Source organism: Lates calcarifer, linkage group LG2 (assembly GCF_001640805.2).
Source record: "Lates calcarifer isolate ASB-BC8 linkage group LG2, TLL_Latcal_v3, whole genome shotgun sequence".
NCBI lineage: Eukaryota > Metazoa > Chordata > Actinopteri > Centropomidae > Lates > Lates calcarifer.
This window is the reverse complement of record NC_066834.1, coordinates 1565853-1593066: the sequence shown is the minus strand read 5'-3', so window position 1 is coordinate 1593066 and position 27214 is coordinate 1565853. Positions and strand designations below refer to the sequence as shown.

General features: G+C 41.8%; 1 protein-coding gene across 1 annotated transcript in view; it reads right to left on the bottom strand.

The window, feature by feature from the left end:
* Window positions 1-25433, bottom strand: part of sbf2 (SET binding factor 2) — a 78782-nt gene extending 53349 nt beyond the window's left edge. Inside the window, 2 exon segments of the mRNA XM_018663081.2 lie at window positions 13122-13207; window positions 25188-25433. Coding sequence (XP_018518597.1) covers window positions 13122-13207; window positions 25188-25242 — 141 coding nt within the window. The 5' untranslated portion in view covers window positions 25243-25433.
* Window positions 25434-27214: the final 1781 nt, after the last annotated feature.

The window sequence follows — 27214 nt, the reverse complement described above, 5'->3', positions numbered from 1 at the left end:
TCACCATGATGAGTACAAGAAACAAAACAGTCAACAAAATGACTGTAACAGCTCCGTTATCCAAATATTTTTTAGTGGCTGCACTGAGTCAATTTTCTGCAACAAAACTTTTAGCTCCATCACTGAGGTGGCATCTGACCCCCCCACCCCACACACACACACACACACACACACACACACACACACACACACACACACACACACACACACACTGCCAACTCCACCCGATGTCACCAACACTCCTGGTTTTCCTTTGCTGATCTGTTATGCAATGCCAGACGCATATGGTTCATTTTAGACATAGATATTTTTAGACAACAATGATGAACCACAGTAAATCAAAAACAAAATTTCTAGTCAGGCAGGACAGGAAGAGTCATCTAGCAAATATTACAAACAGTGCTGTACAAAGAATTTCAAGCTTCATAGATGCCATATGTGTATGGAATCTAACACCAGGGGAAGAGCTTACTACAACATGTATTTTTAGTGCAAACGTAAAGGGTAACTTTTTTTTTTGCCACGCACAGTCCAGCAACAAGCTTATAAGGACAACTCTGCTGAACCCCCGTTTCCACAACATCCCTCAGGAGAATTTGTTAACTTCAGGGCGAATACTTGGGTTTATTTCAAAACACAGCATAAATTAAAAGCATACGACCAGCTCACCACATGCAACTTGAAAACAGAAATGCATAAAGAGGCAAATAAAAAGAGGACCCTTTAGAGAATCTGCTGTCAGATCAGTTCATCCTGCTCTCACAACCTCACTCCTGAAGCTAAACCTGAAGCATTTGTGTGATGTTCTCAGCAGGCGTGGGGGTCCCGGACATAAACGCATTTTACTATGTGTCGGTTTTGTCAAAAGTAGGTTAACAAACACCACGTTGTCCAAGCACAAAAGAGTTGAATCATAGTTCAGGGGAAAAAATCTGCTGTGAAATGTATTCAAGAGTACAAAAATTCCCTCTCAGAATCCAAAGAAAGTCCATGGATTTTCCCGGCACTGTTTAATAGGAGGTTGTATCGATAAAACCACTTTAACGGTACAAAAACAAGCATAAGCCAATAAATCCTCCCATTGCTGTGATGCAATCTGTCAAAACTGAGGCGAGTACAGGGGTAAGATCGAAGCTTACAGCATTTTAGTAAAAACAGTTGATGATGTCTGCGACTGAAGGAGCTGGTCTGTCGTGTACGGGCACGCTCACTTCTTCAGTTAATCATAGTCTGACAGGTTGCTCTCTGTTCTCTTTAGACAAGATTAAATTTATGTCAAAGCCGTGTAATAAGTACAGAGTTTCCCAATTCGTGTGAGGTGTCTGATATTAAACAGAGATCAGTGCAGTTGGCACTGCACAGTAAACAATTACAAATTAAGCTTTACTGGTAGATAAGTGACGATATCTGCTGAGTACAGCACAGGTTCTGTGGCATGTGGATGAGCAGTTTGCATGTTCAGGCACTGGGTTCTTGAAACCAACAGCCAACGAGCTGTAAAATCACTGACAACCGACCAACAGACCAAAACAACCTTCTCTCACTCAGAAAAACAAAAAACACAAAACAAAACAAAACTGCCTGGGTTTCCACCTGGCCTTAACCTCAAACATTTCAAAGATGAGGAAGTGAAGGAGGCAGACTTTACCAGAACTGATGGTTCTACTGAACAGTTTGCTTGACATAAATATTTGTGAAACAAAGGATTAGACTTTGTTCAGAATGTCAGGAAGGAGAGCAGAGACATATTTTACACCAAAATAACCGACTCTAACTGTTACATAAGTGACTGTCACTGGGACACAGACTGGTCTTCAGTCATCAAAACAGAAAGCAGGTGAGATGGTGGTGAATCTAACGTTGTACTGACTGTTTCTGTCCTCTCCTTCAGTTTCCACAGGTTATCTTCGTCTGTACTCGTGCCTCTCAGAGACCTACGTGTTTGACAGGGAGATGAGCTCTGTCTGGTTTAAGTTTGCCCTTTTGCTCCACCAAGAACTACCATGTCTCCCCAGGACCTGGGTCACATCTGGCCTCCAAACCTAGACTGTGTGCAGCTGTGCATTCGACCTTTGAACACCTCACCTGCATCTGCATGACTGTGACCAGGCAGTGGATCTGAACTACTACAGTAAGAAGCATCCAGACTGAACGCAGGTCAGATCTGTGAAGGGCTCGTGCTGCACAATCCTTTCTGCCACTTTTTTACCACCGGGGGCGCCAAAGTTGGAGTGCAGCATTCTGGTTATTTGTCCACTGTTGTTATTATTTTGCTTCCATCACTTCTCGTCAGCACCAGATTTCCCCTTTTAAAGCCATATCAGCTGAGCAGAGGTAAACATGGCTGTTTTTTTATTTCATCTGTAAAAAGTAAACATGAAACATCAAAACACAGGTCTGAGCTCATGGAGTGATGAATGAAAGAGCAGAGTAAACAGCTTTGTCCTGAGGTTATAGATCAGTACAATGGCCGTCCTGCGTCAGACTGCTGAGCCCCGGTCTTCAGAGCGCTGGAAGATAATAGCTGATAATGACCTGGCTGTGGAACAGGTGCTTCCTCCACCGCCTTGTGGGGGCTCTGGCTCAGTTATTCACTGTAGGCCTCAGTCTCACTTCTGCCCTTTAATAGCTCAGTTAAAACCACAACAAGTTTTGTTCCTCTCCCAATCTCACACTGATGGAGTGTGAAGAGTGAGAGTCTGATGAGTTTCCCTGTGTGTCACACAACAAAGGTTTTGTCTCACAAACAGTTTCACTCTCAGTGGACGGTGACATGTCTAAATCTGCCATGTTTGTAGCCGTGCAGCTGACATATAAAATGATGAGTTTTTCCCAGAATGTGCGAAATGAAGCTAATGTTCTGAGAGGAGAGGAGGAATAATGTGCACACTAATACTATTACTGGTGGGAACAAACCTGGCAGCGAGCCACAGGAGCTCCACATACGGTGTTGTTCTAAAACAACAACAAGGGATGTCGTTTGTGACGTGTTTTAAACGTGAAGTCCAACCTCACATCCCCTCCCCAAAGTCATCACATGGTGTACGAGTGCATGCCAAGAACTTTTTTTATGTATAGCTAACAGAACTTTCCACAGGAGTTAAAGGATGTGTCGTACAAGCTTTATGAAGAGTAGAGGTCCTTTTGCTTATTAGCTGAGCAGTGAAGACATCAGACTTGAAATTTAGTGAAACCTTTTCATCAATACACAAACTTACTGTAAATATTAACTGCTCAACTTTTATCTCTCAAAATGAACACAGAGGCAACACATCACATGTCATGTAAAGATGAATACTCCTACTCTTCACACAGAAAATCTGAAAATAAAAACACACTGCTGCTTCTTCATGTTTTTAGCTTAAAGGGCAAACCAGCATCAGCACTGTCAAATCACAAACTCGTGGTTTAGCACAAACACACCTAATGACAGACTGTAGGAGAGTGCAGCCATACTTATGGTTTTATAATAATAAATGTGAGCAGAGGAGAAGAACTGTGCTGCTCCTCAAACCCAGAGAGACTAACAGGGTTTGACAACAGACCAACATTACCGTCCTCTCAGCCCCAGACTCTTACTAGTAGAGCTAAAAATGTCAATGAATAACAGCAATGTAATATATTACTGCACCATGTTATTACGCTGTCAGTGGCTCAGACTGTTCCAAAGCATCTGACAGTGTTTCACTGAGAATCTCAAACATGCAGCCTGAGTCAGTACCAGTACGTCTTCTTAAGTGAAACCCAGCAGTTTGGAACACGTCCCCACTACACCAACACAGACGGGAACGACTACAACGAGACTGTGTTGGCGAGTAAAACACCTGAAACTGTGCATGTGCATCAGACAGGACTGAATTTATATTTATTTTTATACACTTATTCACCAGTAACCAGCTGCTGTGAAAGAAAGAAAAAATCTTTGATATATGTTGAAATATATATGTAAAATGTCTGAAATGCTCCATTAATACATTTATTATTATTATTATTATATTATTATTTATTTGTGCTGATTCTGATTTTGTTCTTCTACCACTGAACAGAGGCTTAATTTATTTGGACACTTCCTTACTCACCATCAATCAGCAGTAATTAGGAGAAAAACTCTTAGTTAATGTTCTAGTAGCTGTAGAATATGATCATGTAAGGATTAATAAGTGCTTCATAATGACTAATAAACGTATGTTAATAAGCAACTAGTTAATGGTGAATAAGTGCAGCCTAATATAGAATGATTTGTTTTGAATTTGAGGTGAATAAACTGGTCTGAAAAGAGAGATACATTATTCAGCAGCGCTCAGCACATTTTAACGAGCAGCAGTGACATTCAGTATCCAGTGGCCCGTTACAGGGATGTCAGGGATGGGAGGGGGAACAGCAGAGGTATCCCAAAACTCTGCTCTTGGAACTTTGACCTGGCTACTGACACTGGTTCACAGCTTTATGTTTGTGATGGCCACAGAGTTGGTCACTGGTCGTTGTCCCTTTTGTGTTTTGTTTGGAGGTTCGCTTCTTAAACTCGGATCTATCAGGAAAAAACAAAATTCCTCTAAGTGTATGTGCGAGAATAACAAGGGAAGAGACTCTTCATTACCAACAGAACTACATATATAAACAATAAACCATCAGGACTGAAAGCTTCTACTGTATTTCATCTACGAGACTGAGTGTGTGTCCTCTCCAGTGTACTGTGGCTTAATTTCATCCTGTGTATTCCCATTTCCTGGTGAGCTCACAGTGCTTTTCAACATGGAAAGTCCTGCTTGCTCGACAGCCCCAGCTTTGTTTCCTGATGTGTTTAGCTTCACTGGCACACAGAGCATTGATTACTCATGTGTGGATCTTCCTGACAAACACATGATCCCATTCTCCCACCGGCTGGAACGGCATCCTGCTATCTGGAATGCACTGTTTAGCTTTTCTCTCGTAGTTTTACAAACATCATAAGAAAGACGTGCAGCGCGACATGTCAAGTTATGGTCACTTGAGTCAATCCATCAAGTCATACAACTGGGCTGCATTCTTTCATCTGTCTGTGGTTTGGCCCAGAGCCTAAAACTGACTAACCAAGGCTGCTCATTATGAACAATGCAGTTCAGCTTTGTCATGATTTTCTTAACAACAAGGCCAGATGAATTACTCCTCGCAGCAATAACGCTCTGTTGGCTTTTCTCGAGTGAACTGAACCTGACCTAAGCCCAGGGGCTCGGGACATACCGGAGTCAGGTCCTGAAGCATTCTTCTGTGGACTAATCTATAAAAAAAGTCCCTATTAAAATGTCTCTTGAAATTGTTTCACCCCCGCAGTCTAATCAACTGCCCACAAGACACCAGCCGTTTACAAATTTTCTGAATAACTGGAGCGTCCTTCCCGGAAGCGTAAGCCACGTTCCTCATTACAGCAGGGATTTGGGGGAAAAGGGAGGAGTTCAAGAAGTCCAAGTTCTAGACAAGAGAAATGACAGCGCACCAGTGTTTACAGTCTGGTCAAGTCAGGTCAAATTCCTTCATCAGAGGAAGTTGGGCCTCAGAGGAAATTTTTCAAATTTCATGTCTGCTGGAAGAAAACAGGTAAAGATGAGCGGTGTGATGCAGTGAGCTGTTACAGTATTTACTCCATGCACTGAGCAATCTCTGCAATAACAGAACGCAGAGCACAATAACCTTACTCCAAATAATCTGTTATCAACCAGCCTTGGATTCGCCTCCTGTAAGAGCACAGGTGATTCCTTCTGTGTTTGGATGCAGGGTTGAGAGACTCCTGCTCAAAGTATCAAGGAAAAACACAGGAAAACAACACACAGCGTGACTCATTTAATTGTCCGCCTATAAACACCTGAAGCACTTTCAACACTTTTACACTTTTGAACCTGATTGACACATCATGTGTCAAAAGCTGCACTCCTACGTCTCAAGAGTCAAAACTTATTCAAACCGGAACAAACAGACTCATGTACTGCTGCAGTCATTTTACTGATGCTAACACCCTCTCTTCACAGTTTCTCCAGTGTCCACATAAACAGGACCTCCATATGAGTCAGGTGTAGACCACAGCTAACTGACATCATCTTCATAAAAAGGAAAATAAGAAAAAGGAAACAACAAATTTGTTTTGATCGTACCACGATGAATGGAGTAAAAAAAAAAACGTGGTTATATATTTGAAAACCCAAACGATATCAAACTTTGCACAACATTTTTCACAAACCCACCCTGCACATGTAAAATACCACTAACATATGATACATGATGACTATTCCCTGCAGCCTAATCTGGCCTGAAATAATCTGAGACATGTTGTGATAATATCACAGGTTTGTAAATAAAGAAAGTATAAACAGAACCTTAAAAAGATGTTTATGTCTTATAGATTAACAGAATGTGCTCCTCTCTGCGTTGTTGCCCTCAGTTTGAAGAGCAGAGATGTTTTTATGGAGCTGAGGAGGGACGAGAAAACACTCACGAACAAACTGAAAAACATCAGCCTCTTCTTTTAAAGACCACCCAGACACACGAATGAAAATGAAATTAGCTGAATGTCTGGTGGAAATTTTTGAATGGATCTTGATCAAAGGGACAGATGAAGAATCTAGTGGCCGTTAGTGGAGCTGCATCTTAAGGCACTTCCGTTTTTGGCTGCAGCTTCTGGCCACTGTGGCGGCCACTTGTATAAATGTCTTTCTCTCAGTAACAATTATGGCTACCAGTGTATGTCTGAGTAAGCAGTGGGACAGAAAAGCAAATGACCGGCATGGTATGCGGTCAGAGAAACAACTCTGCTTGCTTAGCTGACTGAGTGGAACAGAAAACCCACACCACATACTGTGTGTTGGACCGGACCAGCACAGGATTACTATTGTTCAGCGCTGCAGCATCTCGCCCACAGCCCCAACATGTGGGACTACGTGGAGATGGAGCGGTCTGAATACTGGGCTGAGACTCCCACTGCTTTTACCGTCACACACCTCAGGCTAAACGCTACGCACCTTTAAAGGTGAGGTGAGGACCGGTCACCTACAAACTTTAAAAACAAACTGAGAAAGACGTCAAAGACGGACGACGTGCAGCAAACAGAAGGTCAAGGTTTTTCAATCAACAAATCCTGTCACGATGTTTCAGCTGCTGTGTCGAGAGGAGGTTTCAAACTGCTGACCTACAGGCTGTTTTCAAACACGTCTGACCTACATACATTCATTTATATATGAAGTATTTCATGGAAATTTAAACAACCTGTAAATATACTAATAATCACATGCATTAGAACAGTTGTTAAGTATTCATTTGATGACTTACAATCAGACAATTCTTTTTTCTTTACTGTATATTTGAGGTAATGAGAGGAGACATTTTGTTTTCCTGCTGGGAATCATTACCACAGAGGAGACAGCAGGAATGAATCTGCTGACAGAACATTGTCTGCAGGCTACATGTAATGGACTGACCCTCATGTTCAACACTGAACTTTACGGTGCCTTGGAATGTGTTTGACCTCTCGGACACACACACACACAAAACATAACAAGCTATCCATTTCCACTCCACTGCATCTCGTCATTTTCAGTGTCTGATGATTTCCATTTCAGTTTAAGGATTACATGCTGGCCTTTTGATTAATTTTTCTTTCTTTTTTTAAAAGATGTTTTGGGTTATTTCAGTCTGTATTGACAGAGAGAGACGACTCGCTCTACCAGGTAAAAAACTGATGTGCTCCCTGTTAATTTTTAGAGGTTAAGTATGAGGTTCATATTGATGTTGAGTTGTGTGATGTACAAACAGGTGACAAATTAAAGATCATAATTCATCACCAGCTGCCAGAACAGCTTCAACGCTCCTTGGTATTGGTTCTAATTAAATCTAGAAAACTCTACTGGAGGGAAGGAGGACCATTCTTCCCAAAGATTTTCCCCCGTTTGGTGTTTTGATGGTGGTGGTGGTGGAGAGCCTGGTTTTACATTTCAGTCCAGAATCTCCCATAAGTGTTGGACTGGTTTGAGATCTGGCGACAGTGAAGGCCACAGCGATGATTCACATCATCTTCATACTCATCAAAACTGTCATTTTCCAGCTTTTTTCCTTTGTCACCAGTCTGTATGTAACAGTAAGAGTCATATCTGACATTAGAGCAGAAAATGAAACTGTTTTATTGCTTTATTAATACCAAGGTTTTGGTAATCGGCACAGACGAACCGCTCTGTGTTTATTGTTTTTTTTTTTTACACAGGTTGTGAAGGGAATTTAAACAGGTTCAGGACAATCGGTTTTAAAACTCTAACTCAGTTTGTTTAATGCACCTCAGTTATTACATACAACAAACAGCATAAACTGGAGACATATTGCTCTCGCTGTGTTAAAGTACTGAGCATGACGGTTTGATTTAGGTGAAGTTGGTGGTAAAACTTTACAACTCTGGCAAACACTGTTACCCACTAAAGCAGTCCTGGACAGGATTTGGTGTTTGCTGCTCCAAATACTCACAGATATGTGGATTAGATAGATTTAAAAAGCTTAATGTCCATCTGGTTGTTTTATAATGTAGATTTTACACCTACAATTAACACAGCTCATTTAACATGAAAGGAAACAGTACCTGTTGGGAGCAGGAGAGACAGGGAATAACAGAGGAAGAGTCTGGAAACTCACAAATCTACATTTGTCTTCAAGCAGCGGATGTTATGAACATTCACATAACTCCAAGCATTAAACAAATGGTGCTTGCAATTAAAGGAGCAAACTCAGCAATTAAACAGTGAACACCAAAGTAATTCCAGGCATTCCTTTGGCATTTGTGCGGCACATTTCATGTCTTTGCTCTAAACTCTCTGCTGGTAAATCTAAATAACAAAATTTGGTGGACAAAAATAGTTGGTCACCGTCCAACTTAAAAAAAAAAAAAAGTGACTGCAGAACTGTGGCAAAGAAAGCTGATTCAGCACTGAAATCAGTACAATCAGTTAAAGTGAATAATAAAATGCAGAAAAGCCATTTTTTCTTTCATGTAATCATAAATTCAAATTCAGACTATTGTCAGTGTGTGATTCATTTTAACAAGCCACAGCTCAGCTACTTTGCTCTGTCCTGTGATCCATGTCTCACTCGACTTCAGAGGAAAAACAGAAATGAGAACAAAAAGAGTCAGAATCAGGGAACTCTTGCTGGTGTGTGTGGAACAATGTCTCTTCTCCATCAACTGCTCTGATAGAAATGTGATTAATCCAGAAAATGTTCTTCTTCTTTAGGTGATGATGACTAATACATGTCCAGATCGTTCAGTCTGACATTTGTCTCCTACGTGACTCTACCTCCACCTCCAGAGCCTCTGTGCGTTTACAGTACACCACCAGGACTGAGGCTTGGTACTGGAGGACGAGGCGGTGGAAATGTACTAGGTGCACAACTTGCTGACCCCTGTCTACAGACCTGGCTCATCCAGAACAGATGAGGATCTGAGCTGGTTCCTATCATCATCACTTGCCTGACAAGATGAGAAACACATTTTTCCTAGCACCAGTTGTAAATGCTTTTTCTTGGTGCATTCCTCATCTGTGGTTATTTAGTTTGCTGGGGGCCTGTTGTGACCGCAAAATGCTTTTCGTGCTCAGCTTCATCCACTGTTCTCTACAGATGTGCTCCTTAGTGTTTGTAAATGAGTCGCTTTCTTTTTCATGGCGTAGAGAAAATCTGCAAATAATAATGGTTTACATACCAGGCCAAAACAGAGCCAAAATGCAAATTGCTTACTGGGTCTGTTAAACACTATGGTGTATCTTCATTAAAGCTTCAAAGTTGGAATTTCAGTCATTTGGCTCTTGACCAAAGTTTGTCACACACCACATAGTAGGAAAGCAAATTTCTGGAACAACCCCCTCTTTCCTCTTCTTACTTACTCCTCTGGGTCTTTTTTCATACAAAACTGAAGATGTCAACATATGAATCTCATTCAATACGTTATCCAATATTCTATACTGTTCTCGTACATATGGCTGTATCTCAGAGGAACATAATCTGTCCAAGTTTCGGCAGGTATGCGGGGTATTTGCCAAGAAGCTCTTAAAAAATAGCCCCGGCATTGAATGCATCCTCTTGTTTCAGCTCGGGCTTACTGCCTTCAATGAGAAACATCGTGCCTTCTGCTTTTTTTACACACTGGGGATTGCAGTATGTCTCAATTTCAGTCTAGGCTGACACATAATGAAGAAGCATCGGAGGGATCACTTCAGCAAGATGGAAGGCAAAAAATTCACACACACACCCACACAGCCACAAAAAACTGGTATGCAGGTCCTCAGTGACATCTGGAAACAGTAAGCTAATAGATTTAGCTAAAGTTGTGTTTCTATATTTAAACCCCATGAAACCACGACAGGATACTGGAGTGATGATGCCGAGAGAACAGAGCCATCCTGGTTCATCATGCAGAGTCACTCCAAAGTTAAATACCAGTGTCAACAAAAGCTCTACTTCCTAAATTCTACTTGACACTTTGTCTGGACAAAGTCTCATTCTTTAAATTTTTATAGTTTTACCAGTCACGGTTATCACTTGTTGGCTTTGAGGAGCACCGTGCTCTGCTGTATGACACACCACTGTTTGTCTCTGAGCAATAACTCACAACAAGACGCTCTTGGTGGCCACCAACACACTCAGTGAGTTACACAGGAAGATGCCTGCATGCTATTCAAACCACCCACTTACAATATGTCTATTTCTGCTCACTCATCCTCAATGGCCTTGTAATTGCATCAATAAGAGTCATGGTTCAACAATATCTCTGACATGTCTGCATGGAGCCAAAGATTTAATCTGCAGCTATGATAACTCTTCATTTATCATCATTAAAAGGCAAACAAAACCTATGTCACTACTCATCTAAACTAACAATCTAATATTAAACTTCTAAATCTGCAAACTTTATAAAAATGCACATCACATATTTATCTCTCTGCAGAGGATCCTGTCCTGGTGAAGAAATGAGCTCATCTAAACATGAGATGTTGAGGAATGTCTGATGTTTAGATTAACTCTCTCCATTTATCTTGGCTGAGATATCTGACCCATATTATGCAACTCGCCGGCCTCAACACCTGCTGCTCAGCTCTGTATCACTTTGCTCCTAAATGATGTACCTCATGTTGTGACCTCTGACCCTCTGACGCCCACCAAACACAAAAAATACCTTCAACTGTGAAGCAGAGTACACATAACATTTATTTTGGCTCAGATCATCTGCAGCTATGGATCCTTACTGCTCACGTTTACACTATAATCTTAAACTGGATGAATGATTTTCTGGTTCTTAAGTAATCAGAGAAACAAGCTGAGCAAAAAGCCGCTCTTGCAGCTGCACATGACGTCCTGTCGGCCCTCCAGCATCACAGAGAATCACTGATGTGTAGCGTTACACTGCTTTATTCTGTGTTTTTGAATCAGATTTTAATCACTTGGTGTGTTTGTTTTGGAGAGGAGACCTCTGTGGATAATCTGGCTCCCAGTAAAAACCTTCTGAACGATGAACACTGAAGGGATCCCACAATAAAAACAAGCTGAGCATGTAGAAACAAGCTAAGCTAACGTAAGTGGCAGCTCAGCTGACAGCCATCTGCCCCTTACTGACGTCCTTACTGACGATAATTGATCGCTAATTAAAAAACAGGGCAAAGAAATCTGACTTCGCCTGCACCCAGAGATGCAGCAACAACCAGACCCAGTGAGGACTGCTGAGGATGAAACTGCTCCTGGAAAAAAAATCAATCTGAAAATCTGCATTTGTAACTGTAATTCATGGTGTCGCATCAGAGAGACCAGAAAAAATGTACTATAACAGAAATATGTGCTGAATAGTAATTCCAAAGGTTCAAGTGGTGTGTTGGGATCTGTGGAGTCATTTTGCTGTTTTCTCTCCTCTTCGACTGCCAAAACCATTCTGCTTAGTCATTAAAACTTTATCTGCAGTAGCCAATATAAGTGAAGAAAAACAGATATAACACAGGCGTAACGTCCTGTGCAGTACGATGCTGTTAACTGCTAATGTTGCCCCAGAGATCGACAGTCTTTCCCAGTTCTGATGAGCAAATATTTGTCCTTCCATTGCATCGTCCATATAAGGAGAACAGACCCCCTGTCACAGACCCCTCAGGGTGGCCCTGCAGAGGGAGGAGAAGCAACTGTTCCCTTCATTTTCCTGAAGAGGAAGATGGAGACAGACATATACTAGAGAGGCAGAGACCAGGCTAAACATAATCTAAAAACAAAACAGATTCCCAATTAGTGAAAATGGTTTAAAACAAACATTTGAGTAAACAATCCTTATGAATTTATCGGAAACAGGAAATGCCAACATCTGCTGCACAACCTCTAAAGGCCAAATGTGCTTTTACAACATGAAAGTTCCTCGGGGTGTAATCTGTCATTTTGTGACACAGAAAATGCGGAAGACAAATATTTCTTGTTTTACAGTATTTTACGCAGAAGAAAATATTTTCAACCATGAAATCAGGGAAGCGTCAGTGGGTAAGAGGCCTAAGAACGAGGACAAGCTCTAACCAGGAAAACACTGAACAACCTGTGCACATCACACATTAACCCACAGCTCCTGTTAGGAACTGTCTGTGATACTGGTCTGTCCTGGAGACAGCAAAGGCCTCAGCCACAGTAATGACACAACCTTTCAGACACCAGTCTGTCAATTATACTTGGAGTTTCATAACTGATTCCTACCAGTGATCAAACCGAACAAAACCACAGGAGAAGGGAGGCGACATTTTGAGTTTCCTTAATTAAATGTTTGTGATGTGGTATGTGAGGATGTAGAAGCAAAACAGACAGAGGGGTGCTCTTTGTTTCTCCAACATCCTGTCACATATTCCTGATTGATTAACTTCTTCCCAGTGATTAATAAACGATTGATTGGATTTGTGTTTCTCTACTGATAAAAAGCTGCAGTGTTTTATGGTAAAGAGAGTTTGGTGTTCTGAATCCTGAACTAAAATAACCAAAATATATCAAACATATTCCAACCATAATTTAATTTTCTATGGTAAAAATGGACTTGAGATACTCAGGTAATTTAACTCGGCTCAGTTTGTTTTATGTTGAGTTTACAGGAAGCTGTTATCACTCACCATCTCCACCCCCTGAGGAAAGGCCGTTCCCTCCCAGTCCTTCTTGGGGAATCGCTGAATGATCTTCCCACATCCCTCTCCTGAACCTGCAGATAAAAAGATGACAACATCATGGTACCTCCACCAACAAACAAAGAGCGTAAAACAAACAACAACCAAATCAAAACGATGCACTGCGTCAGACTTATGATTAGTTCATATTTCAGATAAACTCTGTGACAAAATAGAAAACACGCTGAGGTTTGTTATGATCACAGTTAATCCCTGTGTTTCTTAGGTAGGCAGGAGGTTTCACCACAGCTTATAGGTTTCCTAATGGCTTCTTCCTTTCAGTCATCCATACAGTTCTAAGTTAAAGTAGAGTAAGGAAACCCCCCCCACCCACCGCCCAAAAAAAGCTTCTTGGAAGTGAAGAAATTCTGAAGAAAAAGATTTTGGTTGTAAAGAGGAATTTGTTGACAGAGCAAAAAAATAAACTGAAAGCATCAGTGAATCAGTTTCCACCAATCAATGAATGAAATACCAGGTTGGATAAAATCAGCCACTGCATAAATTAGTAATATTTAGTAATATTCAGCCGATCGCTGTGTTATCTGTGATTCTGATTTTTAAAAAATGAACAATGCTTTTACATTTTAAGATTCATCCCCAGCACAACTTCACACTGTCCCACTAAAATCCTAAAATAAGTCCAGAACCAGCTGTGGTAGAGCTTCAGCTCCTGTCACTCCCTGGTGTAAAGGCCTTTACTCTCAGAGCGCATTACTTTACCCACAACGAGCCTTTCAACAGCCAAAGAGCATGTGTGTGTTATTTCATTAGTATGTATACACTCAGTCCAATTCATCTATTTCATTCATGTTTGAAGAATTGGAATTGGATTGTATTTGCTTTTTAAATTCAAATTCAGCTCTGACCACAGTAATGACAAAGACATACTCCTGGTAGTGTCCTGCTGGGACTGATGAAGTCAAGATGTTCCAGGAGGAATGTGTCCAAAGTGTGAGATATGGAACTAACTCTTCTAACACAAAGCAGATCACAGGCCATTCATTCTGTCTGAGATAATGCTCTGACAAGCAAATACTGAGGAGGAGACACGAGGAGCAAAATCATCCTTCATTCCTCACTGTTCAATCACAAAACCCAGCTGCGACCTGAACGACACAATTCAGTACGTACGGTGTGTCGGGTAAAACACAGTCAGTATGTAGTTAGCGCTGAGAGAGACAGCTGCGTGCTGATCTACAGCAGGTGTAGTGAACTTCACATTCAGCCACAGATTTGATAGGCTGACCATCGACCAGAGAAATAACTCACTCCTAGATTTCCCCCGGGACCCCATATGGCTCAGTCTTGCAAAACTCTGAAGGCTAAATTGGACGTAATAATTCATGTCGACACGAGCGCAAACACAACACAATATGTATTTAGGGGTTGATATATGACTGCAACATTCTTATTTAGCAATCTGGAAAGCTAATAGATGGAAAATTTATCTAATTAAAGAAAAATGTCCCTGATTTAACGTGCCAAAAACAGCATTTTAGGGTCTGTTTCACAACATCCACTTTGTCACACTGAATCGTCTGACCCCATGACTTCATCTCAGCGTTATTTTAAACTCTTAGTCACTCTTTGACAGTTAGGACACACTTTCTATTTATCAGCCAGGGGAAAGTGGTCTCCTGTCAAGAGAGTAGGAGACAGAAATTGAATAAACGTGGCCCATTTCTTGGAATTCATTTAACTAATTTGGATGGATAGGCATATATGGGGATTTTTTTTATGCAATCAATAAAAGCACAATTTCCCAATTCAAAGCATTCTGGTTGCATTAGTTGAAGAGTCACATATGCTGCAGATAGTTTCAGCTTCTTAGACTCTCAATCATCTGCTTACACATTTTAAAATATTTGGAAATTACATGGATTTTGGCATCTGCAAAAAAAGTCAAGTACTAGCTAAACAGCACTTGGGATTTACTCTCATTCAAAAAATAAAAACCTAAAAAGTCTTGACGTGAGCGCTGGCTAGCACTAAAACCGTGTCTAATTGCTACGTTGGTCAGAGAAATCAAAACCAACACACTGGTATGCCCCATGCGCCTTCTAAACAGAATTTGTAACCTACAACAAAACTATAAAAACTTCTTCCACTGGAATAATATTCTATATTGGGGGTGTGAGGACACAGGGAACCACAGTGTAGCATGAATAGTGTATTCCCATGGCGCTGGTACTCAGAGCAAACAAACCACAAGCAGTAACTATGAGGCTTTCTAAGTTTCTACTGGAAGGAGGGGGAACTCTGAGAGAGTCCTGCAGGACTGATCCTAAAACCAGGAAGTCAGTTAGCATGTTAGCATGTTAGCGCTTCCTGTTCCCTCCTCCCAAAGTCAGTGTGTTTCTGGTTAAATGTCTGAAATAAGGTCTGTGGTTTTAACACAAGCTCAAGACATTTTCAGGTTTGATTCTCCGACATAAAATGGGTCAGTAAATCCCCCACTCCTGATGTTTGAAGCTTTTACGTGTCTTAAAAAAGGCGGTTGCTAACGAGTGTCTAAATGAGACTACAGAGGTTGTCGGGGACGTTAACATGAAAACCCATCTACTCACCAGTCCACCTTTACAGCCTCGTTGTGTTTCTACTCACGCTCTTTCAAACTCTCACTAACTTTCTAAGAAGAAAGGCTTTTGTAGAAGAGCTCAGAGCTAAATGAAATGACCAGTTGGAAGCTTAGTGGTGGAGATGTTGACGTCATGTGACCGTGGTGTAGTTGGTTTATAGCCTAACATTAGCTTCTTACTTCAAACATCAGAACAGTGGTGTTCATCTGTGAAGATGATCTGATCAACTAAACCTGAAGGATCAGAAACTTTAGCTGCTCACAGTTTATTTTCTGGAATAATCCAAAACACATATGAAAAAGTCTCTTTGTCTTTTTGTGGAGGAACCAGGCTGATGCTAACTTCAGGGCTGGACTACAGAAACACATCATCCCTGCAGGACTGTATTGAGAGGCCCATGTGTTGTTTTACTGCCACAGAAGAAAAAAAACCTGTCGTTTATGTCAAACATCATCTCTCACTGCTGCTTGTGAATGCTTGTCACAGAGGTCACATATGGCTATTTACAGTGCAGATCACTTTCCGAAATACTCTGGTATTAGCTTCCCTGAAAACTGTCATTGTATTCTCAGTGGAAGTGTTGGAGCAGTGCTATCTCACCACAGGCCATGGCTCAGCAAACCACTCAGACGACTGTGTGTGAAGCCCCTGTGTCACACTTTGGCCACAGGTCGGATACCGTGCACGAGGGAGGCGAACTGCTTCGACACACAGCAGAACGAGCTGCTACACATCATCTTAATGACACGAGGTCCTCGGTGGCCGGCTGCAGCCCTCCTGCACTGAGAGCCTCGAGCCTGCTGTCAACAACTAGACCTCTGTCAAACAGAGCGACTGATTAATCAGGACGAGGCTGCTGAGTGAATGTATGTCAGTTTGAACAGAGAGGAGTTTGGCCTTTGTTCACCCGTGGAGCATGTCCAGTCACTGCTAGCTGAGCACCAGTCTGTCTGACTGTTACGTGTCTTCAGGTCTTTACAGCTCCTCTAATTGAAATCACATGCTCCGAGTGCTCCAAGTTCTAATTTTCAACCAGGGATGAAAATAAATGACAAAATTCCTCACATTCCTCGAGGCTGCACTCTTGTATTAAAACAAGCCGTGCTTTCAAATACTACCCCCCTGATAACTATAAAGAACCCCATCAGCGAGGATAATAGAAGCCAGGCCTGAAAGGGAACATGCTAATTTGAACATCCGCTAGAAAGACGCGAGGGGGATGAAGTCCAAAATCAAGTTTATTTATTTATTTATTTCACTTTTGGCAGAAGCTGCTGAAACAACAAGAAGAAAACCTGTCCGAGCCCACGGCACGCGTGTGCATGTTTAAGAGTGTGGCTCATCTCCAGCTCAATACAGCTCAGCCTGTGTGTGGCAAAACAACACAGTAATGTTTTTCACCTCTGATTCATCATGATATACATCTACATAAGTTTTTTCTTGGATCAGTAACTATAGCCTAAGCAGCCATGAATAAGTGACATTAGAGATTTGCACAGTCCAGTATAAACACTGAGCCTCTGTGAACAGATTTTATCTATTTGTGCAAACATGAAACCTATTGTGAACTGTTGTGAGATTGATCAATGCTTTTTATTACCAAAATAAGAAAACAAAATTTACAAGTGGCTGAGATCGAAAACAACGATACCCTCATACCCACAAGTTCTTACTGAGGTTTGTGGCGCGTTCCAGGCCATGAAACAGCTCGTAAAACACAACCGTTCGGAAATATCAATCAGATATAAAACATTCCAACTGTATTAGTAGTTTTTAACACTTTTTATCAGGTTTCCTCACAGCTCAGAGATTTACTTGATACAAGACAAAGCTTGATACAAATTCTAATCCGTCTCATGTGGTGAGTATTTGCTCAATATGGCTTTACACTTAAAAAATGATATAAAACAGGCATCAAACCAGATCTGACAGAGTTACAGCTGGGTGGTGGTGAGGCATGGGCCAGTTACCGGTTTCAAGTTATACCGCGGTTTGAAAAAGTCAAGCCGCTGATATTTTCTGTCATACCGTTCCTACGGCGACTGTTTTCCACTCCTGTTAAAATGACTCGACAAAAAGTCGTGTGCAGCGCAGATCAACATGACCCCTCCCCTCCCTGTTCACGTGAGCAGTCAGAAAAAACATAAAATAAATAAATCAATGAAGGAATATTTCAGGTCAGGAGATACTACTTTAAATCTGATTCCATCACTCTGTGCCAAATTCAAGGTAACATTGTCTTGAAATGAACATATGCAACATATACCACAGTTAGCATGTCTAGCATCGCTGCAAAAAAAACTACAAACAACTAGCTAACAGGCTAGTTTCTCCACTAACGTTACGCTGAGGAGCTGCAGGTTTAGGTTCAGTTAAGGGACAAATATCGTGTGTTGTTTCAAGATAAAACAGATTGTGCTCGGTGGAGAAAAAAAAGTTGTTTTTCTTACCAGGCTTTTTCCAAAGAACTCATTTTAGTGACAAGAGCTGCCCACTCAACATTCAGCCAAATCCTGAGAGTAAAAACAGTGCTGGAGTTTTAGACTGGTACCAAGTTACACCAACACGACTCTGAATTATCACTGAATATGAACAAAAACCCATAATAACAAACAAAAGTTATTAGATATTTCATTAAATTAAAACGTTTTATAATTTCTTTCAGAGACATTCCTGATTTAATGTTCCCTTTCTCTGCAGCTCTACTGGGACTTCAGCCATTACTGCAAGCCCCCCCCAATTCTCAGCGACTTAGCAAGATTGAATGAACCTAATAATTTATTACTGAGTTGCATGATTTAGCACAGTATCAACAACAAGTGGAAAACCGCAGAGTTTAAGTTGTTAGTCTTTCTTGATTAGAGCAGATGTTTCTCCTCTTGGGAAAAAAGCTCAATTTATCTTCCTGATTTATCTTCCTGCTGTTACTGTTGATTGAATCGGCCAAATGCTTATTTCACCATGTATGGACAGGCCACCAGCAGACTCCGCCAGTTTACGTAACACTCACGTCAGTCTGTAACCTGATTTTGGCCCCGTCATGCACACAGGTGGACTGTTCTGGAGCCAGTTCACAGGTATCAATTATTCCCCAATATCACGAGAAAATCACTTTCACATTCAGCCACTTCATCGATTAAGAAATTGAGAATGTCTTCACTGAATCAGTGACTGGCTCTGTGGGATCGTGAGAGTTTGTTGGACATATATATCCAAATGAGTTGAACGTAGAGCTTCCATCTGCACATCAGACAACGTGGCTGCATCCCAGTAAAATCTCCACAGCTGCTGTCATGTTGCCTCATTCTTTACTGCAGCAGTCAGTGTGCGTGGAGCAGCTCCATTTGACTGAATATTCTTATCATTGCTTCAGTCAGTAATTAAAACGGAGCTGTACAGTACAGAATTTACATATGTACACTCTACATTGGAGGAGATTTTTCCTCTGAGCTCATTACTGAAGTGTAGGAAAACCCAGTTTGGTCTCAAGTGTGACCCACACCAGGAAACTACACTGTTCTGAATGTCGTGTGTGGATGATATCAAATGGAAATGCTGTGGCGGTGTTTGCATGGCGAAAGGGTATCAGAGATTAGCAAACCGATGTTGTCATTAATATCTAATTCAGGAAGCGTTCCAGCCATTCATTCATTCAGTAGCTTATCCTTTGAGGGCCTTTCTGCATGACTTTGGACTATGGGAGGAAACCCACGTAGGCACGAGGAGAACATGCAAACTCTTCACAGAGACGCCCCGAGTGAAACAGGGTTTGAACCCAGAACGTTCTTGCTGTGTGGCGACAGAGCTAACCCTCAGAAAAGGTCCTGCCCAGGTCACAATGTTGGGGATAAAAGCAAAGTACATGAGCCAGGAGAGCTTCAAAACATCACAATACCACAGGCATTTATTCAGCCTGCCCTTTGCTGATCACCACAAATATGCAGCATTGTTTTCCACAGAGAACAATCAATCAGACTATTTCTGACATTCCACAGACTTGTGGCTCTCGACTGGGTTTCCATCAAGACCCAGATTTGAAGTTGTCATGATCAACTTAATAAACTTATCAATCATCTTTTCATCACTCGCTCTTTCCCACAGCTGTGTTGTTCACTACTAACAGTGCCACAGTTATCATCACTCAGTCAGTGGTTCAAACCTCCGCCTTTCTTCCTGTGAACCTCAGTTACAACTGTGCACATGGCGGCTAACACTTCACCCAAAAAATGACTCTGCCTCTTCCAGCTTTCAGCAAACAATTAAATGCAGTTCATTTTACAGCCCTTGGTTACATCTGTTGATAATGTTAATCCTACTCAGACCAGTCTGAGTTCAAAACAATGTGTGTGTTCAACAAATCAAGACTGAGTTCATTTTAGTTCAGCGCTGTATCAGGTTTAAAGATGTAGATATATTGCAGTCATACAGTTATTAAATCTCATCAGATTGAGGAAATGGTCCGGAGGAAGGGATGAGCTCATGTTTTATATGATTTTGTTTTTTTTCCACCAACCTATTCCATCTGTAATATTTTATTTACTCTTAAAATGTCAGGACTGAAATGTTTCCTGACGTGAACTTTAGCACAATTTGCATCACCACAGAAATCACAAAGCTGTGATTGTATAACACCTTATCAAAAGGCTGAGAGTAGTTTAACAGTAGCCAGCGGAGTTTCCCCACATATCAGCTTTAAACTCTACAACAAAGAGGAAGGAACTCCTCCACTGTGGTCAGGATGCTTCTCACCACAGAGTCTGAATCCAAACGAGGAGCTGCCAAATGTGGAGTTAAAAAGAAAACAATCAATGGAGGCAGAAAATCCAAGATGTAAAATAGAGGCAAACCAACTTCACATCTGCCATCTTACTCCGAGTTACAACACTGATGTGACACCTTTGTTAACCACAGGCAGCCTGTGGGTTTTGAAACAACACAAGGACTGCTGTCTGAAGAGATCCTCCTCCGCCTGATGAATCTCTGAGGACACATGTGGAAAAAGTGAGAGTCAAAGTGAAAGTGAACGTTTTTCTCTGGTAATCACTCAAGTAACACCTGGTAAACTGGTTATTCACTACCTGAGTGGATACTAAAAATGTTAGATATTAAAACAGTGGTTTCCTCAACTTTGCACAGATTTCTGTACAAAGTTCCTGATATGTTACAGGTGCATTTTCAAACAGCAGTCACATGATGCACCTCTGTAAACTTTAATTAAAGATATAAGGGTTGAAATATGAAACCCACTGAAAACTGCTCATTTTAATTTATTCTTGAGTCAAATCTTTGCTGAAAATTTAGTTTAGTAACAAACTATATTCCATATGCACCATATCAACGTGATAAAACAAAACAGACGACACAACTTGACTTAAATAACTAATGATTTAGAAAACCAACCACAACACATGGCAGCACTTCAAGATCTGGCATCTACAACATCTCCAGCTGCTGGAGGAGACGGTCTCTAAAGTCAGTGTATCCACACAGTGTTTACTTTATGGCATTATTTTGCCAAATGTAGTACTCAGTACGTTTTTAGCCATCACCTCAGTATAAATAAACATCTGTCAAATGTAATCTTGAACTGACTGTCAGGAGTTAATGCTTTGTTGAGCTTTGTTTATGCCACATATTTTTAGACAAAGCCTCAGAGTTTATAAAGTGCAGCCTCTTCATACAGGTTCCAGGCAACTAAACGACTCTCTGCTCTTGTGAAAAATGTCTAACTCATAAATCAGGTTTTAGTTATGAGGAATGTGTCATTTTATTCAAACTGAGCAAATTAAAAACCACATGCTTGTCATATTCTGATGTTTGTGGTAAGAAACTCAGATCTGCTTTTCATGTGGAAATCAGGAAATGCTGCGAGTAAAAGCACGACAGTCAGTAACATGCAGCTAAACTGTGCCGACATTCCCTGAAATGAGGAGACGATCGTTACGTTCAGAAGCCGACAGACGCGTAAGTACGAGTTAAACAATACTTGAAGCTAATCAAAAAGATCCGGTAAATAAAAACCCCAACTGACCAACACAAACTGGAAAACCACTTCAGAGCGCAGAATGAAAGGCAGCGGAGTGAAGCATATATCTCTGCAGAGAAAACCATCAAAACCACCTGCAGAAACACCAAAATAACCTACTTCCATAGTATTTACAACAGGATGAAATAAGTACACAAATATAGCTGACAAAAACTTTTTTTCTTGTGGTTGTGCTTAAAGAACGGGCACAGAAAACAAACGTTTAAACAGAAAGTTTCAGGGGATAAAACTTAGCACGGACTCATTCTTCAGTCATGAATTTGAGTCATGCATCATTTCAGTGCAGGCTGATAAAGAAACTACAGATACTCATCAATATCACACAGTCACAACATATCAGCAGATGGAAGTATTTTGCTCTTGATCAGTTGGAAGTTTTTTTGTTATTTTGCAGGACTGTGCTACGTTACGTAAGCCATTCCACAAGTCCAGACCAGAAAATCCAGACCATAAAGTCACAGAGTAGAGATTGGGCACAGTGTCTGTGAAACACATTCCAAAAGCAGTTTGATTCAATAAAGAGCGATGATATCCATCCAATAAACTGTTTGAGAAAAGCAGCTGGGCAAATTCCTCTTTTTCACTTGGCAAATTAGACTTTATGGTGACCAGCACGCCAAACCGTGCACGTCTGCTTGCCAATAAAGAGAAGCGACGTCCTGCTGCAGAGGTAAAACACAGAGTGCAGAGCAGGTTCAGCACAGACTGCATCCATCTACAGCAGGGTTTTCAAATTCCAACTTTATTCAGGAAAGTATTTCCACGGTTTGTGGCTCATGACACAAACCTCACAGGGAACCAGACTCTGGTCAGATTTCTGATGAAGGAATCTGTCTCTCGGGTCATGTTCTCTTTTATCTTACTAACCACTGTGTATTATTTTCACATATCTGAAGCTCTGAAATGACAAACAGTGTAGCAGCGATAGGTTTTAAGGTCAGCAGTAAACTACACTGCCCCACTTCCATTTTTTTTTGGTTTCACTTCACTTTCACTTCAGTCTGCGTACAGAGCACTATGATTTGACCATTAGTTATCTGACTTTCAATACATTTTCTAAATAGGTCACCTGTCTCACAATGACAATGTCACAAGTGGTGACTGGATTTCTATTCACTCCCAGGGGACAAAGAAAAGAACAACAGAGGAAGGTCAGTGAAACTGGGTCGTGCACTTGCAAAGTAATAATCAAACAGAATTTAGTCAGGATCTTTACTGAACAGCACTTTAAACTTTTGAGTCACTATCTTTACCATTCAGCTTTACAGCTTCACTGTGCTTCACACTATCCAGTGTCACTGCTGCCTCTGCCTGAAGCTACACACCAGGTTTGTCCTACTTTAACAGCAAAGCTTCCTCTTTATGGCAAACATCATTTTACACTGACACTGCCCCTGTTTCCTTTGGTCACAAGTAAAACTGGGTTTTAAAGCTATAGAGGCTGATTTAGTTTTTACAGTGTAATTCTGACTCACTACACATTGGACCTGAGCCCATTCCTCAACAGATTGCATGCTTAGCGTTATTTCCAACTGATCCATCCATAGTAATCTAACAATGAGAACTGGGTCAGGCCAATGGAAAAGAAGCCAGCGCGGTGCAGGAGGCTTGGTGATGACCCACGAAGCCATCTCTGGTTTGAATTAACGAGCAAGGTGGACGGGGAAAAATCTGTTGTCTAGACAATGAACTGCTCGTTACTGTGACCAGACTGGTTTCTATAAGCCAGCTTCACCCGGCCCCTCAGCGGTCAGGAGCAGCAACATGTTATTTTCCTCTGTATTCCAAATCTAAAAGTCATTTTCATTTTCCAGTTCCGAGAAAATCTCTCCTGCTTACAAACAAGGGCATCTCAGCGGGGCTCCAGCCCAAACCAACATATGATACGCTTCATTACACTCAGCAAAACATAATAAAATCAGACAAACATGATTCAATAAGGAGAGGGGGGATCATTTCTGTCCTGCGGAGAGGCTTACATGTGGATAAGACACAAGCCTGTCACAGCCTCCTAATCGACCACAATCTGAGACGGCGGACTTTGATTGCCTGCTCTCTCCACAGCTTCATCATCATCATCATCATCATCATCATCATCAGCTGCCAGTGGAGAGAAACTAAACTCAAGGTCCCTGTGTCTTCTTGTGGTGAGACGGTCTGAATGTGAATCCATTCAGACTCTTCTGGTGACGCCAGGAACATTTTGTCCCTGGAGCACAAAAAATACATTTGTCAGTTGGCGCTGTGATGCGCAGAGCTGATGAAAGACCCTGTTTACCTATTGTGCAGAGCAAGCTATGGCGACTAAGAGGATTCAGCTGCTCTGGCCCCTCTTTGACACACATGGCGTTGGATGGACGCCACTGAAAAGAGCCTAGGAACTTCAATTCGTTCCCTTGTGGCAGACGGCCATAAGATAGCTGCATATTTTCAGTTTCTCCAGGCTGCTCACTGAGCAACAGCTCTCATTAGATCCTCACAGGAAGATGTGGAGGTCTGGGTTAATGGCACAGTATCATTCACCATCTGTTAACACCAAAAGGTTTTCATCAGTTCATGTATTCCTGCTTTGAATGCGTGCAAAGCTGCTGCCTGTTTGTGATGAAAAGAATGCGAGGCTGGACCTGAGGCTCAACATGCAAGTGGAAGCATGGGGGAACTTCCTGTCCCACTGCAGAACAGTTGGGGGGGGCAGAGGACTGCCTCTCCTCGCAGCTGTATAACGTTACGCCCATCATGAAAAAGTTGAGCTCTCTTCCGGCAAAAACAAATATAACGCAACAAATCATTGACAAGTGCAGTGCGTAAAAATAGACCCAAAACAGAGCGTGCAGGGCGGGCAAAGTGCAACACCACCGCTACACAACATCACGCGACAAAAACCAGAAAACAAGGATGCAAACACTGGCTACCAAACCCCACACTGACCCCGACTGTGTCAGCAAAACACACAGGAGCAGCCAGATTAGGGTTTATATGAGGTTTTATGAGCATTGCTCAGCAAGTGTGCTCCACTATCTGGCAGTGAGACCAGCCTCCGGACCCGACAGGATCCCGATCAACAGGGACAGGATGTGACAGATTTTGAATCCATGAAAAAGTTTCGATTGATCCCGGTTAAATATCGCAGCACGGCGGCTGTAAACACCCACAGGTGACCGGGCTTCGGACCTGTGCTTCACCTGTGAACACGCGCCCGCCGGGTCGTATCCAGTGTCCGGCCGGTTAATGAGGAAAAACAGAGAGTGTTTCCAGTCTCGCCTGGTAGCTGAGCGGCTAAGCTAAGCGCAGAGCTATGTAGCATCAACACCAGCACACACTGACTGACGGCCTGGACACAAACCTCAGCCTCGCAGTTCAATCTGCGAGCCGCCCCGCCGCCAAACTTACCGGCTTTTTCCTGATCGTATCCCACGACAATAAAATAGTCAGCCAATCTAGCCATGTCTGCTGCTTTTCCCGAGATATACCAACACAATTCAGCATTTTTCCTTCTTCCAAAGCACAGCCATGTTTGACAGAAGGAGTGTCACTGCGCTTGCGTGCAGGAGCGGGAGACATCCATGGGCGTGGGCCCCGGAGTTTACAAATACACCACAGCCTCTGTTTGGCCCTGAAGCACCGGGTCCCCTCTTTTTATATAACGAGAGCAGCCGCCACAACACTACAACACTATTTCATTATAACTGATTATAACTCATGACTGTAACCTGGTTATGGCAATAACGTCCAGAGGACGTCTGTGGGTCCACAGACCCTGATCAGATAAAAAGCTGCTCCCAGATCACTGACCGGGACTGAAACATTTACTGACAGGCTGATTGTATATTTAATCATCTAATGAGTAAATGTGGGTAAAATATTTACATCACTGTCCATTAATTAAATCTTATCTTTAATACTCACTACCCTCTGTTTTCTTTATGAGAATATACACTCACTGAGCACTTTATTAGGAACACCAAGCTAGTAGTTTCAGTTCTTCTCTGTGACATGGAGCATCATCCTGCAGCATGGTGAAGGGTAAACTGTGGCCATAAAGGGATGAACATGACTGACAAGGAAAGAAAACACTCCCCACACGGTCACACCAGCACCAGCAGTCTGTGGACTGGAGACACAGGACAGGTTGGATCCATGGACTCAAGCTGTTGACGCTTCACGTGTCCAGTTTTCTGTTCTTGTCTGACAGGAGTCAAACCTGCCGTGGTCTTCTGCTGCTCATCCACCATAAACAAGGTGTTTCCATCTGCTGAACTGACGCTCACTGGACTTTTTTTGTTTTGTTTTTTTGCACCATTCTGAGTAAAAACTGTTGTGTGTGAAAATCCCAAGAGATCATCAGTTTCAGAAATACTCAAACCAGCCCATCAGAGTCACTGAGATCAGGTTTGATTTTATACACTGCACTCCTGCCATGCATGACCAGGTAACTGCATGAATAAGCAGGTGTACAGATGTTTCTAATAAAGCGCTCGGTGAACATTTATCAGAAAGATTTAATTGGAGGGGTAAATACTGGTTAAACTGTGGGCTACACACAGAGCATTACTTAAACCCAAAGAGCTGACAGTCTTTTCTCCTCTTAATATGAAAAACGGTGCAATTTAAACTGTTATTCCATGCATCCATTTTCTAATCAATAACTTAAACTCAGTGGTTAGAGGAGAGGGTTACAGGGAAAATCATGTTTGATTTCTTTTGTTTTCAAGCTGAACATGGTCGTGATGTGACATACAGTGTGAGGAACAGGGCAAACTCATGTGGTTAGAGAAATACTGAATATTTATGAAAACAGGAAAAGCTGTCAGAGGGAATAACACATGTAGACCAGCGCTTTAACTAGTGTGTGTGACAGCAACACACAAACCACAGTCGCTGTCAGCAGGAACACAACAAGCAATTTCCACTACGTTTTCTACTTTTCTCTTCATCAGTGTCTCTAGAATTTGTTGTTGTTGTTTTCTTTGTCTCTTTCTCTGTCCCACTTATTGTTTTTGCCTGCTTGCTAGTAAAAGGAAGATGAAGACAGAGGTAGTTAAATAGTTGAACCTGATCCAAAGCATGAAGAAATACAGACTGGGTGTCTCCACGCTGCGTTCATTGTCACACAAGAATGATAGGAAAGTCACAGGGTGTTAAAGAACACACATTTCCAGGTGACAGACATTTCTAGGTTCATCATAGCATTATAATGATTATGAATCATCTGTCAAATCTGTGGCTTTGGAGTTCACACCCTCTTTTTCCTGGCACACGTGTCATTAGTTGTTCAGGTTTCCTGTCACTCGTACCTGTTCACATGTAGAGCACAAGGTCGCACAAAAAGTCATCAATCAGTCATCCCACGATCACGGCTTCACCGAGGACGAGCAGAGAGATTGCTATATAAGGAGCCAAAAAGCAACAGCAGAATT